A 16,927-nucleotide genomic window follows, 5' to 3' on the forward strand; every position below is an offset into this window, starting at 1 on the left:
AAAGCCCTTTGAGGAAAGCTAGACAATATGAAAGAAACAACTACATCTCCTGTTTTGCTAAACTTTGAATGCTTTCTCACCAGGATCCTGTCTTCAGGGAAAATCAAAATTTCCCAGAATGCGGTGACCATTTTTAGGCTCCAAGAAACCTATGTAAGGTGTCCACAGAAAACTGCCTTTGTTACAGTTAAATAAGTTCCAGAGACCTGCTGCTGTACCACATAGTGCCTCCAGTTAACAATAAGGTATTGTGCAACTCAAAATTTAAGAGGGTAGATTTCATATTAAATGTTCTTAACACACATACAACAAAAAAAGGAGACACAAGTAAACTTTTAGAGTTGATAAATATATTTATTACCTTGATTATGGTGATGGTAACACAAGTATATACATGTCTAAATTGTACACATTAATTATGTACGGTTTTTTATATACCATTTAAACCTCAGTGGGGATGGGGGAAAAAAAGAAAGAAAAATGCCTTTGTCTATCCATTCTTTCCACTTTGGAGATACAATCATGATTAGACTAATGCAGTTTCACACAATATGAGGCCAAGTAATGAGGACATTACTGCCAGGCCTGCCTGCCAATTTCCACCCATAGGCAACAGTTTCATATGTTTTATTGTCAACTAACACTGCTTCAACTTAAACTACACATTGTATACAGGAAACTTTTAGGAAAGGTAAGTCTACTTTACAAGATTTATGAGGCTAGGCATGGTGGCTCAAGCCTGTAATCCCAGCACTTTGGGAGGCGCACGGATCACCTGAGGTCAAGAGTTTGAGACCAGCTTGGCCAACGTGGCAAAATGCTGTCTCTACTAAAAATACAAAAAATTAGCTGGGCATGGGGGCGCACGCCTGTAATCCCAGCTACTTGGGAGGCTAAGACACAAGAATCACTTGAACCCAGGAGGCAGAGCCAAGATCATGCCATTGCACTCCAGCCTGGGTGACAGAGCCAGACTCCATCCCCACCAAAAAAGCTGGGGGGAAAGGGGGATTTATGAAAGGGAGTCCAGGTAGAAATAGGGTCCCTGAGAACACGTCAGTTTGATAGGAACATGTGGTCACAGGCAAGTGAGGGGTGCTAGAGTGTGCTAGTTCACACCACTCAGTCCCTGGAGACTCATTAATCATTATTAAGCTAGGCATTGTCACTTACAAGCAAAATTATTACCATGGGATAATGATAAATATAATGATTTTCCTATAATAATAACCAGGGGGGGAAAAATTGAAAAGAAATCATTCCATAAAGAGCCAGATAAGCACTATTTAAAAGCAGTGTCATACATGGTTGAGTATCTGTTTGGAAGGACTTACTCAAACATAATCCCAGTCTTAAACTAAAATATGCAAATAGTACTTGTGTTAATGCTAAAAATGTTCTCCAGAAAGCTCTTACTAAAACACAAGGCTACTTGAGGGGTAGTCCAAGAAAGATGAGAAAAGACCAATTCCAGCAGAGAGAGCAGAAAAGCATTCTCAGGAAAACAACAGCTATTTATCACAAGTAGAAGTTTCAAGTTTGTACTTGGGTTCCCTGTTGGGCTATAAAATAAATGTTCTCAGATTCACAAGTTTGAGATATAGAATGACAGCCATAGAATTAATGTCAGGTGTTGAAAATGAATAAAGCAAAGAAAATGTATCCCTTTTATATAAATATAATACAGCATAGAATGTACTGAGTTAATTTATTCATTTAATTATCATTTCCTGAGCACTTACAAGACATATGACTAGGTGCTTTGGAGAAGAAACATAATATAGGACTCAATTTTTTTGTGTGTCCAAAAACTTCTAAGCTATCTGGAGAGCTGTTCAGAGCCACAAAGTAGATGAATAAGCCTAGCCACTAAGTTACAGTGTTCACAGTGGAGAAACTAAGCTTTCTGTCACATCATTTAATTCAGCCTAATTAACCAATTAGTCTTGGAAAATATAGGTGACATCCTCAAATCCATTGGACTTATCCGTCATTTGAATATGGAATCAAAAAATTGCTTGGGCCAGGTGCAATGGCTCATGCCTGTAATCCCAGTATGTTGGGAGGCTGAGGTGGGAAGATCACTTGAGCCCAGGAGTTCAAGACCAGCCTGGGCAACATGGCAAAACCTAGTGTCTCCAAAAAAAATTTTTTTTTTTTTTTTTTTTTGAGACAGAGTCTCGCTCTGTCACCCAGGCTGGAGTGCAGTGGCCGGATCTCAGCTCATTACAAGCTCTGCCTCCTAGGTTTACGCCATTCTCCTGCCTCAGCCTCCCAAATACCTGGGACTACAGGCGCCCACCACCTCGCCTGGCTAGTTTTTGTATTTTTAGTAGAGACAGGGTTTCACCATGTTAGCCAGGCTGGTCTCGATCTCCTGACCTCGTGATCCGCCCGTCTCGGCCTCCCAAAGTGCTGGGATTACAGGCTTGAGCCACCGTGCCCGGCCTTTTTTTTTTTTTTTTTTTTAAGTAGAGACGGGGTTTCACCATGTTAGCCAGGATGGTCTCAATCTCCTGACCTCGTGATCCGCCCATCTCGGCCTCCCAAAGTGCTGGGATTACAGGCTTGAGCCACCGCGCCCGGCCAAAAAATTTTTTTTAATTAGCTAGATACGGTGGCGTGTGTCTGTAGTCCCAGCTACTCAGGAGGCTGAAGCTGGAAAATCGCTTGAGCCCAGGAAATCAAGGCTGCAGTGAGCCAAGATGGTGCCACTGCACTCCAGCCTGGTCAACAGAGTGAGATCCTGTCTCACAAGATAAAGAAAAAAAGAAAAATTGCTTGGGGATACATATATAATATTCCCAAATCAACTCCCAAATAGTATCTCAGCCGACAGAAGAAATAGCCAGAGGTCTTTAACAGCTTGACTTGAACAGATAAAGAAGAAAATCTGTTCTTCAGAGAACTCTCTGGGGAGAAGGCCCAAACAGTGAGTATATATTCTGTAAGAAGCTTCTCATCTCACCTACATTTGCTCAGCAGGTCTAGCTAAGAGAGGTCTGAGAGCTCTACTTATGCTTCATACCCAAGACCCTAGGGAAGTTTCTTTTCTGTTAATTAATTCAATCAACAATAGTATAGAAGACTTTGGGATACACGAATTCATACAAATAGTGAAGATGCCCACCTTACCCTTAAGAAATGAACAATCTAGTCCTAAAAACAAGATATGAAAAATGTTAAAAACAAATAATATAAGAAATACCAAAATGGATATTAGATACTGCCACATAATACATCATGGAGAAGGAAAAAGGAGAATGGGAGAGAGGAAACCAACACTGGAGTTTCCAGTGACAAAAGGACAGGGTAGTAGACTAAATTCTGCAAGGAGTGAACCAAAAAAAATAAATAAGTAAATAAATAAAATAGGACAGGATAGGAAGAATAAGGAGTAGGAAGAGCAGAAAAGTAGAGAAAGTAGCTAATAAAACCCACGTGTAAAAGAAGAGATGGCAAAATTCACACAGCATCTCAATGTGGGAGACAGGAAGAAAATTCACACACATCACAGCAGGGTAGAAAGGGGAAGTGCTATGGGAAACTGGAAAATAAACACATAAGAATAATGCTAGCTAGGCTGGGCGCGGTGGCTCAAGCCTGTAATCCCAGCACTTTGGGAGGCCGAGGCGGGTGGATCACGAGGTCAGGAGATCGAGACTATCCTGGCTAACACGGTGAAACCCCGTCTCTACTAAAAATACAAAAAAAAAAAAACTAGCCGGGCGTGGTGGCGGGCGCCTGTAGTCTCAGCTACTCGGGAGGCTGAGGCGGGAGAATGGCATGAACCCGGGAGGCAGAGCTTGCAGTGAGCCGAGATCACGCCACTGCACTCCAGCCTGGGAGACACAGCGAGACTCCGTCTCAAAAAAAAAAAAAAAAAAAAAAAAAAAAAGAATAATGCTAGCTATGCTGATGAGAGGCTGCAGAAGATCACTGTGCCTCACATAATGGGAACAGTTAGAACTGGAAGTGATGGTTATAGCCAACTGGAAGTGCTAGGTTTATAAACCATAGCCAGGATTATGGCTAACACACTGGTATGGAAAGAGACTTGCATAAACCATTTGTAGCTGACTCTGTACACTGCATGTGTAAAGAAGGAAACAGGTGCTCTCAGTCTCATATCACTGTCACTGTAAGAGGGAATAAATGAGGCTTATATAATCTTGAGAGAGAGGCAACCAGTGAGAAAGAAACATGACACTATTGGCCTCCTTCTGTTTGAAGCCCAGTTCTCCCTCAGCTTCCAAGACACCATTATATCCTGGCTCTTCTACCTCTCTGTTTAATCCTTTTTTGTCCCCTCATTTAAATGCTGCCACTCTCCAGCTTCTACCCCAGTCCCTTTTCTCACCATACACATCTTATCCCTAAGCATTCTCCTCTTCATCTATGGCTTCAACTGACCAAAATATTTCTCCAAAGCAGACTTCTTCCCTGAGTGCCGGCTTCAGGTTTCTAACTATCTTCTGTACCTCTCCTCCTTCCTATCTGTCCTATAAGAATCTCAAATATAAGACTGTCCATAACTTATATTAATCCTCATCCTACTGAATGGCATACCACCCACCCCATCGTCCAAGCAAATCTTTTGGTTCTACTTCCTGAACACCCTCTATTCATCCTTTTCTATGTCTTCTGCTATTGTCCTAGCCCCAAACCTCATAATCTTTGCCTTTAACTATCACAATAATGGTCCTATAGGAAGCAATATAGGCTGAGTGCAGTGGCTCACACCTGTAATCCCACAACTTTGGGAGGCCAAGGCAGGAAGATTGCTTGAGCCTAGGAGTTTGAGATTAGCCTGGGCAACATAGCGAAAACCCCATCTTTACAAAAAACAAAAACATTAACCAAGGTGTGGTGGTACATGCTAGTAGTTTCCACTACTCAGGAGGCTAAGGCAAGAAGATCGCTCGAGCCCAGGAGTTAGAGGCTGCAGTAAACTATGATCATACCACCATGCTCCAGCATGGTTGACAAAGTGAGATCCTGCCTCAAAAAAAAAAAAAAAAAAGGAAGCAATATACTAAGAGCCCAGAGGATTGGAAATGTCTCCCCATAAAAATAATAACCATCCCTATGTCCCTCTGAGCTGCACTATAAAACATGCAAATCGATTTCAGTTCCGTTTCAAATTTCACAGCAAATTTCAGTACGTTTTCTCATTCAGCCCCTTCATGTCCACCTCTACCTTCCAAAAAAACAAGCATAATCTTCTGAGAAAGGAAGACCTTTATAGATAAGGAAACTAGTGCCCTATGAAGCTAAATGATTTGCCTAGTCCTTGAATATATTCTATACTTTTCTCCCCTTTTCTAGAACAGGAACACAAAATTCCTGAAACTTAAGGAGACAAAAGAAAGAAATATCAAGTTTTTAAAGCCAAAGTTTAATTAAAATCATAATATACTAAACTTTGTCATACACGAGAAACTCTACTAATATTTATTCATTTTAATTAATTGAATATAGGACATTTTACTCCATAAAGCAAAAGGATTATAAGCACAGAAATCTTCAGCCTCTAAAACAGATGACTTAGGCACACACGAAGATACAGTCTCTCACATGCATGGCCACATTCCTTCAAAGAGCCTTCTGAGAATCAAAGAAAGATGAAGTTTAATGTCATGCTAAGTCTGCTGTACTCTATTCTAATTCTGGCCATTGAGAAAATCTGCCTATGTAGTATTTGCACCAACACAAATCAATTGGGAGTTTACCTGCATTATCATTCATCTCCAGGAACAAATTACAAATCCATGAGAAAACAAAACTGCACTTGTGCTTCACGTACCATGAACCTCACTTATATCTGTAACTCCTCAGTTTTCAAAAGAGTATTTAACAGTGCCAGTACATTTTATAAATCTCAAAAATACACAAAATCTTCTAATTGTTTCACCCAATGCAATTTCCTTTAAAAGATTATGAAATATGTAGGCACACTGCTGCTGCAAAATACTTACAACATGAAATCCTGTTCCCAGGAAGGCTGATCACCACGAACTGCTACAGTTGTGCTCTTCACATTCTGTACTTTCAGGGTCACATATGTGTTAAATTTATCTTTGAAAAAATACAAAATGGAGACAGAATACTTAGTGCTCAGATTGTTACCCAATCTCACAAAGTCCTTGGAATTAAGCAATATAGAAATTAAAGTATTACATGTGCAGGAAAAAAATAAGCTATATATTGTATAATATAGCTTCATTCAAGACACAGTAGAGTTGCCAAAATTATAAAACTACATACTATCTTCAAGAGCATAATCTAAAATACTGTTTTTTAAATTTTAAGAAATTTTATGTATGACCCAACAAATATGCATACACACACACTCAAACTGAAACAGATTCATGAATGTGAAGATATGATACATTGATATTTCCTATTCTAATTTATTTAATCTATTACAATGTTAATCCTAACCTACTAAGTTAATTACATAGCCTACTTGCCGTCTGGGGGGAAAAATCCAAATCTAATTGATCTGCTAGGAAAGATAAGGTACATAAATTTAATAAAATGTAGAAAGAGATAAGTACGACAAGGAAACAAGAAAAAAGTGATAAAGAACTGCAGAGCTGTTAATAAGGACAAAATTTAAGGAAAAATCTTCACAAAAAAATTAGATTTCAATCTCGATCTATTCAGTTTGGCCTAAAGCACAAATTGCATAAAAAGAAATCTCTTCTTTTTTTTTTTTTTTTTTTTGAGACAGAGTCTTGCTGTGTCACCCAAACTGGAGTGCAGTGGCATGATCTTGGCTCACTGCAACCTCCGCCTACCAGGTTCAAGCAATTCTCATGCCTCAGCTACCCAAATAGCTGGGATTATAGGTGTGCGCCACCATGCCCAGCTTTTTTATTTTTTGTAGAGACAAGGTTTCACCACGTTGGCCAGGCTGGTCTCGAACGCCTGACCTCAAGTGATCTACCCATCTCGGCCTCCAAAAGTGCTGGGATTACAAGGATGAGCCACCGCGCCCAGTCAAAAAAAGAAATATTATCAGAGTTGAGAAAAGGAAATTCTCTAACCTGAGAGTTGAGTACTAAACAAGTTGATTACTAAACAAAGGTGGTGGCCTGAAACTTCAGACTCAGGCATCTCACCTAATTCTTACTACAGCACATTTGGCACTCGCCTCACTACATCCACATCAGCCGTGATTGGGGCACTGAATTGAGGGTTTGCTTTTCTATGTAAGAAATTAATCCTAATTTTATACAATGAAAAAATAGCAAACTATCACTTTGACTCATCGAACTGGCAAACATTGCTTAACATGATTACCTAATGTTAGAGAAAATATAAGAAAATGGGACCCATTATACACTTTCAGCTGAAGGTAAATCTTTCTTTTAAATATCATTTAAAATGGTGTAGTTTCATACTTATCAACATGGAAAATTTACAATTATATTAAAGATATATGAGGATAAAAGCCTATACAAGGAGAATCTCCATCCATATCTACTAGTGGTAGTGCAGTAGGCCACTGAGCTATGTTTTATATCACATTATTTTGTACTCCACCCCAACATCCAATCACACATAGCTGACCAGACCAAGATTAAATAACCCAAGAGCAGCCAATCCATAAGCTGGCCAAAAGCTGAAACAAACCTGATTCCCTCTCAAAAGATATTAAATAGGGTAAAAGGATAAATACTGACAACTGGTGGTTGGTGCTGAAGCTAAAAGGAAGAGGTATAAATTCCATTGAGGCAGCTATTACGGGTGCAAGATGGGTAAGCATAGACAACCACCTGGGAGAGAAACAACAGAGCAGATTCTCAGAAAAAAAGAGCCAGCAGACAGAGAAAGATAACAACCTTTAAAACAAGAAACTGCTCAGAAACTGCTTTCATTACTGTTGTACCCAAGGTCCAGTTTTTCAGGTTTTCCTGGGTTCTCAAGCATATTCACACATTTCCAGTAATCCTCCAGCTCCCCTCCCTTCTTCCCCAGCAGTAACCAGAGGAAATCTTCCTAATATGACAATCAAAATTGAGGAAATGCATATTAAAATAAGGAAATACCATTTTAAATCTTCAGACAAAGATTTTAAAGTTTCATATCGAATGTTGATAAGAATTTGGGAAAATAAATGTTCATAAACTTTTGGTCTCAGTATATATAGTAAAAACTTGCAGAAGAAAAATTTGGCAGGAGTTATCAAATTTTAAAAATATATATATATATACTTTTGACCCAGCAATTCTACTTCTGAATCTAGTACATAGACACATTTGCAAAAGCAAACAATGAGAAGTGCACATGAACATTTATTCTTTATAATGGCAAAAAGTTGGGAACCTAAATATTAATCAAGTATTAATCAATCAGGGACCTATTAATCCGGGTACAAATCTACAACAAAATTCTGTACAGCACCTTAAAAGAATGAACCAGACACACACATACATACATACACACACACACACACACACACACACACACACACACACTCTCTTTCATGATGTGTTGCTGGGGGGGAAAAGCAGGTTGCATAAGATATGTTTCACATAGTCTATTTGTATATTTTAAATTTTATATGACCCAATAGATACATATACACACACTCTTTTTTTTTTTTGAGTCGGAGTCTCGCTCTGCCGCCCAGGCTGGAGTGCAGTGGCACGATCTCGGCTCACTGCAAGCTCCGCCTCCCGGGTTCCCGCCATTCTCCTGGCTCAGCCTCCCGAGTAGCTGGGACTACAGGTGCCCGCAACCGCGCCCGGCTAATTTTTTGTATTTTTAGTAGAGACGGGGTTTCACCGTGGTCTCGATCTCCTGACCTTGTGATCCGCCCGCCTCGGCCTCCCAAAGTGCTGGGATTACAGGCGTGAGCCACCGCGCCCGGCTACACACACTCTTAAGCTGAAACAGGTTCATGAACTGCAAGACATGATACACTGATATTTCAATATTTATCCATTACACACCAGGGCCTGTCGTGGGGTGGTGGGCTGGGGGAGGGATAGCATTAGGAGAAATATCAAATGTAAATGACGAGTTAATGGGTGCAGCAAACCAACATGGCACATGTATACCTATGTAACAAACCTGCACGTTGTGCACATGTACCCTAGAACTTAAAGTATAAAAAAAATTTTTTTCCACTAATTGTCAATATTTATCCTTTTATACTATTTCGGACTTTTTTCTGAGAAAAAGTCAGAAAAGGTATATCAAAACCTCTAAATATATAATTATTATTGAGAAGTAGAATTGGGTTAGCCAAGAGGTAAGAAAACTAATTTTTCACTAGATTAATGATTTCATGAATTAATTTAGTGAAGTAATGAATTAAATTACTGAATTTGATCAATGAATTAATAACTTTTTTAAATTGCTTTGAAATAACAGCAAATACAAGAGGAAAAGACATAATAGAAGGCTGGCCTTACCTGGTGAACCCTGGAATTTGGCCCTTTTAACTGCAAGAGAAAAAAGAGGATACCATGAAGAATGTTTCCAAGTTCATTTTACTTAAGCAACATTTATTAGGCATTATGTACCAATGTTCAAGTTAGGTTTAGATTGTTAAATCTAAAACTGGAGAAAAAAAGCTAAGACTTCTGATTAAAGCTTGAAAGGCAGAGAGTCAGACGAGCCCTTAAAAGTCTATCTAATCTCATATCCAATGCAAAAATCTCTGTTCCAGGTTCCTAACAACAAGGTGGAGAGATCTAAATTACTCCTGCGGAGGCAGCCAGTTTCATGTGAGGTGTCCTCTGAAGGTTTAAGTTACAAATGTTCCTTATTTAAAACCCATCACCTTACACCTGTGCTTTGCCAGGGGCTCTTGGGCCTTTGACCACAGACTGAAGGCTGCACTGTCGGCTTCTCTACTTTTGAGGTTTTGGAACTCGGACTGGCTTCCTGGCTCCTCGGTTTGCAGATGGCCTAGTGTGGGACACCTTGTGATGATATGAGTCAATTCTCCTAAAAAACTCTCCTTCATACACACACACACACACACACACACACACACACACACACACACACACACACACACACACACACATCTCTCTCCTATCAGTTCTGTCCCTTTAGAGAACCTTGACTAATACAAGTTCTTTCTGGGGCAGGGGGAACCTTGTAATCTACCAAGGCAGTGGTATTTCAAGCTTGAACATACATTAAAATCTCCTGAGGGTTGTTAAAGCACAGAATGCTGGGCCACATCACCTTGGTTTCTAGACTCAGTGGAGTGCAGCAGGACCTGTGAAACTGTATTTCTAACAAGTTCCCATGTGATGTTACTGGCATTTACTGGCTAAAGAACAGGGATGCTGGTAAACATTCTACAGTCTGCAGGACAGTTCTCCAGAGCAAAACCTAGCCTATCCTGCCACCAGTGCCACCCATCACTGCATGCCACCTGGAGGTCTAGAGACTAGCCTATCAAGCCTGCTGCCACCACTAAAAGCCACACATGCTGCTGAGTGGTGCAAGGACTGACACACCACTGCTACCACTGTCAACTCCTCACACGTCACCCAGGGGATCCAAGGACCCATCCACTTGGTCGGCCACTGGCACTGCCAGCACCCAAGCATACCACCTGGAGGCCCAAGGGAGCCCAAAGACTGGCATTCCTAAAATGCCACTGCTACTACTGATTCCAGAGGACCAGCCCATCTGGCATATCAGTCCCCAGCAAAGTCTTGTCACAGCCTCCACTAACAATTGCAGCCTACACCACTGAAGAGCCAGGAAACTAGTCTGAATAAAAGTGAAGAAATCATACAGAGACTACACTACTGCACCCACCCAGAAAGCCAAAGCACCTTCTCCCAGCAACAATATAGATACATCTACAGAAAAAAAAGCCTTTCCCTAAAAAAGCCAATCCATAACATTAAAAGAAGGAATTATTACAACACATACACAAATATCAATATAAGAAGAAACATTCAGCCGGGCATGGTGGCTCACACCTGTAATCCCAGCACTTTGGGAGGCCAAGGTGGGTGGATCACTTAAGGAGTTCGAGACCATCCTGGCCAACATGGGAAACTCCATCTTTACTAAAAATACAAAAATTAGCTGGGTGTAGTGGCGCATGCCTGTCATCCTAGCTACTTGGGAGGCTGGGGTGAGAGACTCGCTTGAGCCCGGGAGGCAGAGGTTGAAGTGAGCTGAGATAGCACCACTGCACTCCAGCCTGGGTGACAGAGTGAGACCTGTCTCAAAACATCAACAACAATAAAAAACAAGAACACAAGAAACTTGGGCTCTTCTTGTCTTTTTCCAGTTCTTAGAGGAAAAGCTTTCAGCTTTTCCCCATTCAGGAGGATGTAAGCCATGGGTTTGTCACATATGGTCTTTACTATGTTGAGGTATGTTCCTTTAATGTGTAATTTTTTGAGAGTTTTTTTTTTTATGATGAAGGGATGCTGAATTTTATCAAATGCCTTTTCTATGTCTGTTGAGATGATCTTACAGTTTTTGTCCTTCATTCTGTTGAGGTGATGTATTCGTATTTATTGATTTGTATATGTGGAACCATCATTGCATCCCTGGGATAAATCCCACTTGATCATGGTATATTATCTTTTTGATATATTACTTGATTTGGTTTACTAGTATTTTGTTGACGATTTTTGCATCTGTGTTTATCAGAAGTATTTGCCTGTAGTTTTTTTTTTTTTTTTTTTTTTTGCTCTGCCATTGTCTGGCTTAGTAGAATGTCCCACTCTCACGACTCTCATTCAACTTAGTACTGGGAGTCCTAGCCAAAGCAATCAGGCAATAGAAAGAAATCCAAGGCAACCACACTGGAAAAGAGGAAGCCAAATTGTCCCTCTTTGCACATGACATGATCTTATATATAGAAAAACCTAAAGACTCCAATGTGTGTTTTTAACTCTTAGATCTGATCAATAAATTCAGTGAAGTTGAATACAAAATCAACTACAAAAATCAGTAATAATAACTAGCTGAAAAATAAATCAAAAAAGTAATCACATTTACAATTGTTACAAAAAATATTCAATACCTGGGAATAAATTTAACCAAGGGTGAAAGACCTCTACAACAAAAATGACAAAACACTGATGACAGAAATTGAAGAGAACACAAACAAATAGAAAACATACTATGCAAATAGGTTCTAAGAATATTGTTAAAATGACTGTATTATCCAAAGCAATCTACAGATTAAATGTAATCCCTATCAAAATACCAATGCTATTCTTCACATAAATAGAAACAACAATCCTAAAATTCATATAAACCACAAAAGACCCTGGATAGCCAAAGTAATACTGAGTAAAATGGACAAAGCTGGAGGTATCATGCTATCTGACTTCAAAATACACCATAAAGCTATAGTAACCAAAACAGGTTACTACTGGTATAAAAACTGAGACACAAGCCAATGGAATAGAATAGAGAACCCAAAAATAAATCCATGTATTTACAGCCAACTGATTTTTCAACACAAGTACCAGAAAAACACAGAGGAAAGAATAATATCTTCAATAAATGGTGTTAGGAAAACTGAATATTACAGAAGAATGAAACTGGGCACCTATCACAAAAATCAACTCAAAATGAATTCGAGAGTTAAACATAAGACCCAAAACATTAAAACTACTAGAAGAAAACATAAGGGAAACACTTCAGGGCATTAGTCTGGGCAAAGATTTTATGGCTAAGACTTCAAATGCATAGAAATAAATAAAAATAGGCAAATGGGACCCTATAAAACTAAAAAGCCTTTGTACAGCAAAAGTAACAATCAATAAAGAGACAACCTACAGAATGGGAGACAATATTTGCAAACTATTCATCCAACAAGGGACTAATATGCAGAATATATAAGGAACTCAAATCAAGAGCAAAAAAAAATCCCATTAAAAAGTGGACAAAGGATCTGAAGAGACATTTCTCAAAAGAATGGCCAACATATATATGAAAAAAATGCTCAGAGTACTAATCATCAGGAAAATTGAAATCAAAACCACAGTGAGCTATCATCTCACCCCAATTAGAATGGCTATCACCAAAACCACAAAATATAACATATGCTGGCATGAATGGAGAGAAAAGAGAACTCACATACACTGTGGACAGGAATGTAAATTAGTACAGCCCTTATGGAAACCAGTATGGAGGTTTCCCAAAAAAAACTAAAAACAGGCCGGGCGCAGTGGCTGAAGCCTGTAATCCCAGCACTTTGGGAGGCCGAGATGGGTGGATCACGAGGTCAGGATATCAAGACCATCCTGGCTAACACGGTGAAACCCCATCTCTACTAAAAAATACAAAAAACTAGCTGGGCGAGGTTACGGGCGCCTGTAGTCCCAGCTACACAAGAGGCTGAGGCAGGAGAATGGCGTAAACCCGGGAGGCGGAGCTTGCAGTGAGCTGAGATCCGGCCACTGCACTCCAGCCCAGGCGACAAAGCGAGACTCCCTCTCAAAAAAAAAAAACCACTAAAAACAGAACTACCACGTGATCCAGCAATCCCATTACTGGATATTTATCCAAAGGAAAGGATGTCAGTATATCAAAGGGATATTAGCATCCCCATGTTTACTGCAGCACTATTCATGATAGCCAAGATATAGAATCAACCTAAGTGTCAGAATGAAGAAAATTTGGTATATACACACAATGGAATACTATTCAACCATTAAAAAAAGAATGAAACCCTGTCATTTGCAGCAACATGGATGGAACTGGACAGCATCATGTTAAGTGAAATAAGCTAGGCATAGAAAGACAAATTTTGCATGTTCTCACTCATGTGAGAGCTAAAATAAAGGAGATCTCCTAGAGGCAGAGAGTAGAATGATGGCTACCAGATGCTGGGAAGGGGGAGAAGGGCGGTGAAGAGAGGTTGGTTAATGCGTACATACAGTCATATTGAAGGAATACGTTGTAGTGTGTGATCACAGACTGGGGTGATTATAGTTATCAATAATTTGCATATTTCAAAATAGCTAGAAGAAAAGATTTGAAATGTTCCCAACACAAAGAAGTGATAAATATTTTAGGTGATGATATCCTAAATACCCTGGGTTGAGCATTATACATTGTATGCAGGTACAGAAATATCACATGTACCTCATAAATATGTACAGTTATTATGTATCCAAAAAATGGCCTTCCCATCTGGCCCCCAAAAGATGGTATAGAAGCATGAACCATCTTATCCTTCTCTGAGTATTTATATCTTGCTTGACTCCCATGTGCACATGTGCATGTAATAACAATATTTATATGTATTTTTTCCTGTTTAAAAAATGCTATTTACAACAGCATCCCCCCAAAATATTAAATTATTGGAATAGATTTAACAGAAGAAATGTAAGGCCTGTAAGTTAAAAACTACAAACACTGAGGAGAGAAATCAAAGAACTAACTAAATGAAGAGATATACCATGGTCAATGTTTGGAAGACTCACTATTGTTAAAATGACAATTCTCCCCATATTAATCTACATATTCAAGACAAACCCAATCAAAATTCTAGCAGACATTTTTTTTTAGATACTGACAAGCTGGTTTTAAAATTTATATGAAAACGCAAAGGAACAGAAGAGCCAAAAAACATTTTGGGGGAAAAAGGATGTTGCAGTAATTATATTACCTGATCTCAAGTTATATTATAAAGACACAGGAATTAAGACAGTGTGGTAGTGGCATAAAAAGACATAATGATCAATGAAAGAAAATATAAAGTTCAGAAACAGACCCACACACATATGGGTCAACTGATTTTCAACAAAATTGTCAAGGCAATTCAACTGAGGGAAAAGATAATCTTTTTAACAATGGTACTGAAAAATTTGATATTCATATGCAAGTGCATATACATATTTGCTTATTTTATCCTTACTGTACACAATATGCAAAACTTGAAATGAGGAATAGGAATAGAACTAAATGTGAGAGATACAACTATCAAATATCTGGAAGAAGACATAGGAGAAAACCTTAGTGACCCTGGGTTAGATTTCTTAAATTGTATGCAAAATGCATGAAGTTTAAAAGAAAAAAAATTGTACAAACTAGTGCTATGATTTGAATGTGCTATGATCTGAATACCCCATGACAATCAAAACGAAAATGGACTAATGAGATCACATCAAGTTAAATATCTTCAGCACAGCAAAGGAAACAATCAACAAAGTGAAGAAACAACCAACAGAATGGGAAAAAGTAATTTGCAAACTATTCTTCTGACAAGTGATTAATAACCAGAATATATAAGGAGCTCAAACAAGTCAACAGGAAAAAAATCTAATAATCCAATTTAAAAACAGACAAAAGACTTGAATAGATATTTCTCAAAACAAGATGGACAGGCCAGGCATGGTGGCTCATGCCTGTAATCCCAGCACTATGAGAGGCCGAGGAAGGTGGATTGCTTGAGCTCAGGAATTCCAGACCAGCCTGGGCAATGTGGTGAAACCTCGTCTCTACCAAAAATACACAAAATTAGCCGGGTGAAGTGGCATGCACCTGTGGTCCCAGCTACTCAGGAGGCTGACGTGGGAGGATCACTTGAGACTGGGAGGCAGAGGTTGCAGTGAGCTGAATTTGCTCCACTGCACTCCAGCCTGGGTGACAGAGTAAGATTCTGTCTCAAAATAAATAAATAAATAAATAAAAATTTAAAAGACAGACACACAAATGGCAAACAAGTACATGAAAAGGTGTTAAACATCAATGATCATCAGTGAAATGCAAATCAAAACTACAATGAGGTATCATCTCACCCCAGTTAAAATGGCTTTTACCCAAAAGACAAGCAATAAGAAATGCTGGCAAAGATGTGGAGAAAGGGAACCCTTGTACATGGTTGGTAGGAATATAATTATTAGAGCCACTATAGAGAACAGCTGGAGGTTTCTCAAAAGACTAAAAATAGACCTACCATATGATCCAGCAATACCAATGCTAAGTATATACCCCAAAAAAGGAAATCAGTAAATCTGCACTCCCATGTTTACTGAAGCACCATTTAACAATAGCCAAGATTTGGAAGCAACTTAAGTGTTCATAACAAAAATGTGCTATATATACACAATGGAGTACTATTCAGCCATAAAAAAGAATGGCATCCTGTCACTTGCAACAACATGGATGGAACTGGAGGTCATTGTGTTATGTGAACTACACCAGGCACAGAAAGACAAACTTCACATGTTCTCGCTTATTTGTGGGAGCTAAAAATTAAAACTATTGAACTCATGGAAACAGCAGAACTACCGATAACAGAAGCTACTGGAAAGAGTAGTTGGGGGGGAAGTGGGGATGATTAATGGGTATAAAAATATAGTTAGAATAAATAAGATCTAGTATGTGACAGCACAACACGGGGACTACAGTCAATAATAATTTATTGTACATTTTAAAATAACTAAAAGTATATAATTAGATTGTTTGTTAAACAAATAAAGGATAAATGGTTGAGGTGCTAGATACCCCATTTACCCTGATGTGATAAAGCACTGTATACTTTTATCAAAATATCTCATGTACCCTATAAGTATATACAAGTATTATGTACCCTAAAATTAAAAATTAAAGAATACAAAGGGGAGAACGAATAAAAATATATATTCAAATTTGCTTATACCTGCATAAACAAACTCTGCTAAAGACAAAACTAGTAATGATGAGTTATTTATACAAAAAGACAAAATTAAGCCCTTACCTCATGCTAACACAATTATGAATTATAAATGGATTAAATATCTAAATGTGACACTAAAGCTTTAAAACATTCAAAAAAATAAGAGAATGAATATCTGCACGATAGACAAATAGACAAATACACACATTTTAGAATAATGATAATCCTAAAAGGAAGGAATGCACACCAACTTTGAGAGTGACTACAACTTGGGAGAGATTGAGACAATAAAGAAAATTTCAACTTTAT

General features: G+C 38.7%; 1 protein-coding gene and 1 long non-coding RNA gene across 14 annotated transcripts in view; one reads left to right on the forward strand and one right to left on the reverse strand.

Moving 5' to 3' along the window:
* UNC13B (unc-13 homolog B) overlaps positions 1–16,927 on the reverse strand; it is a 235,883-nt gene that overhangs the window by 161,913 nt on the left and 57,043 nt on the right. For all 13 annotated transcript variants that reach the window (XM_074017186.1, XM_074017187.1, XM_005581386.5 and 10 more), the window contains exons 2-3: positions 9,429–9,458; positions 5,979–6,078 (exon numbers count right to left, since the gene is read on the reverse strand). Coding sequence is in view for 9 of the 13 variants with exons in the window: in XM_005581386.5 (XP_005581443.3) it covers positions 5,979–6,078; positions 9,429–9,458 (130 nt within the window). In the remaining 4 variants the exon portion in view is untranslated. The remainder of the gene's footprint in view (positions 1–5,978; positions 6,079–9,428; positions 9,459–16,927) is intronic.
* LOC141408639 (uncharacterized) lies at positions 82–11,243 on the forward strand. Its single transcript, XR_012424585.1, has 2 exons — positions 82–245; positions 9,686–11,243. It is a non-coding gene; the product is annotated as an uncharacterized lncRNA (long non-coding RNA).

Source organism: Macaca fascicularis, chromosome 15, assembly GCF_037993035.2.
Source record: "Macaca fascicularis isolate 582-1 chromosome 15, T2T-MFA8v1.1".
Lineage (NCBI taxonomy): Eukaryota > Metazoa > Chordata > Mammalia > Primates > Cercopithecidae > Macaca > Macaca fascicularis.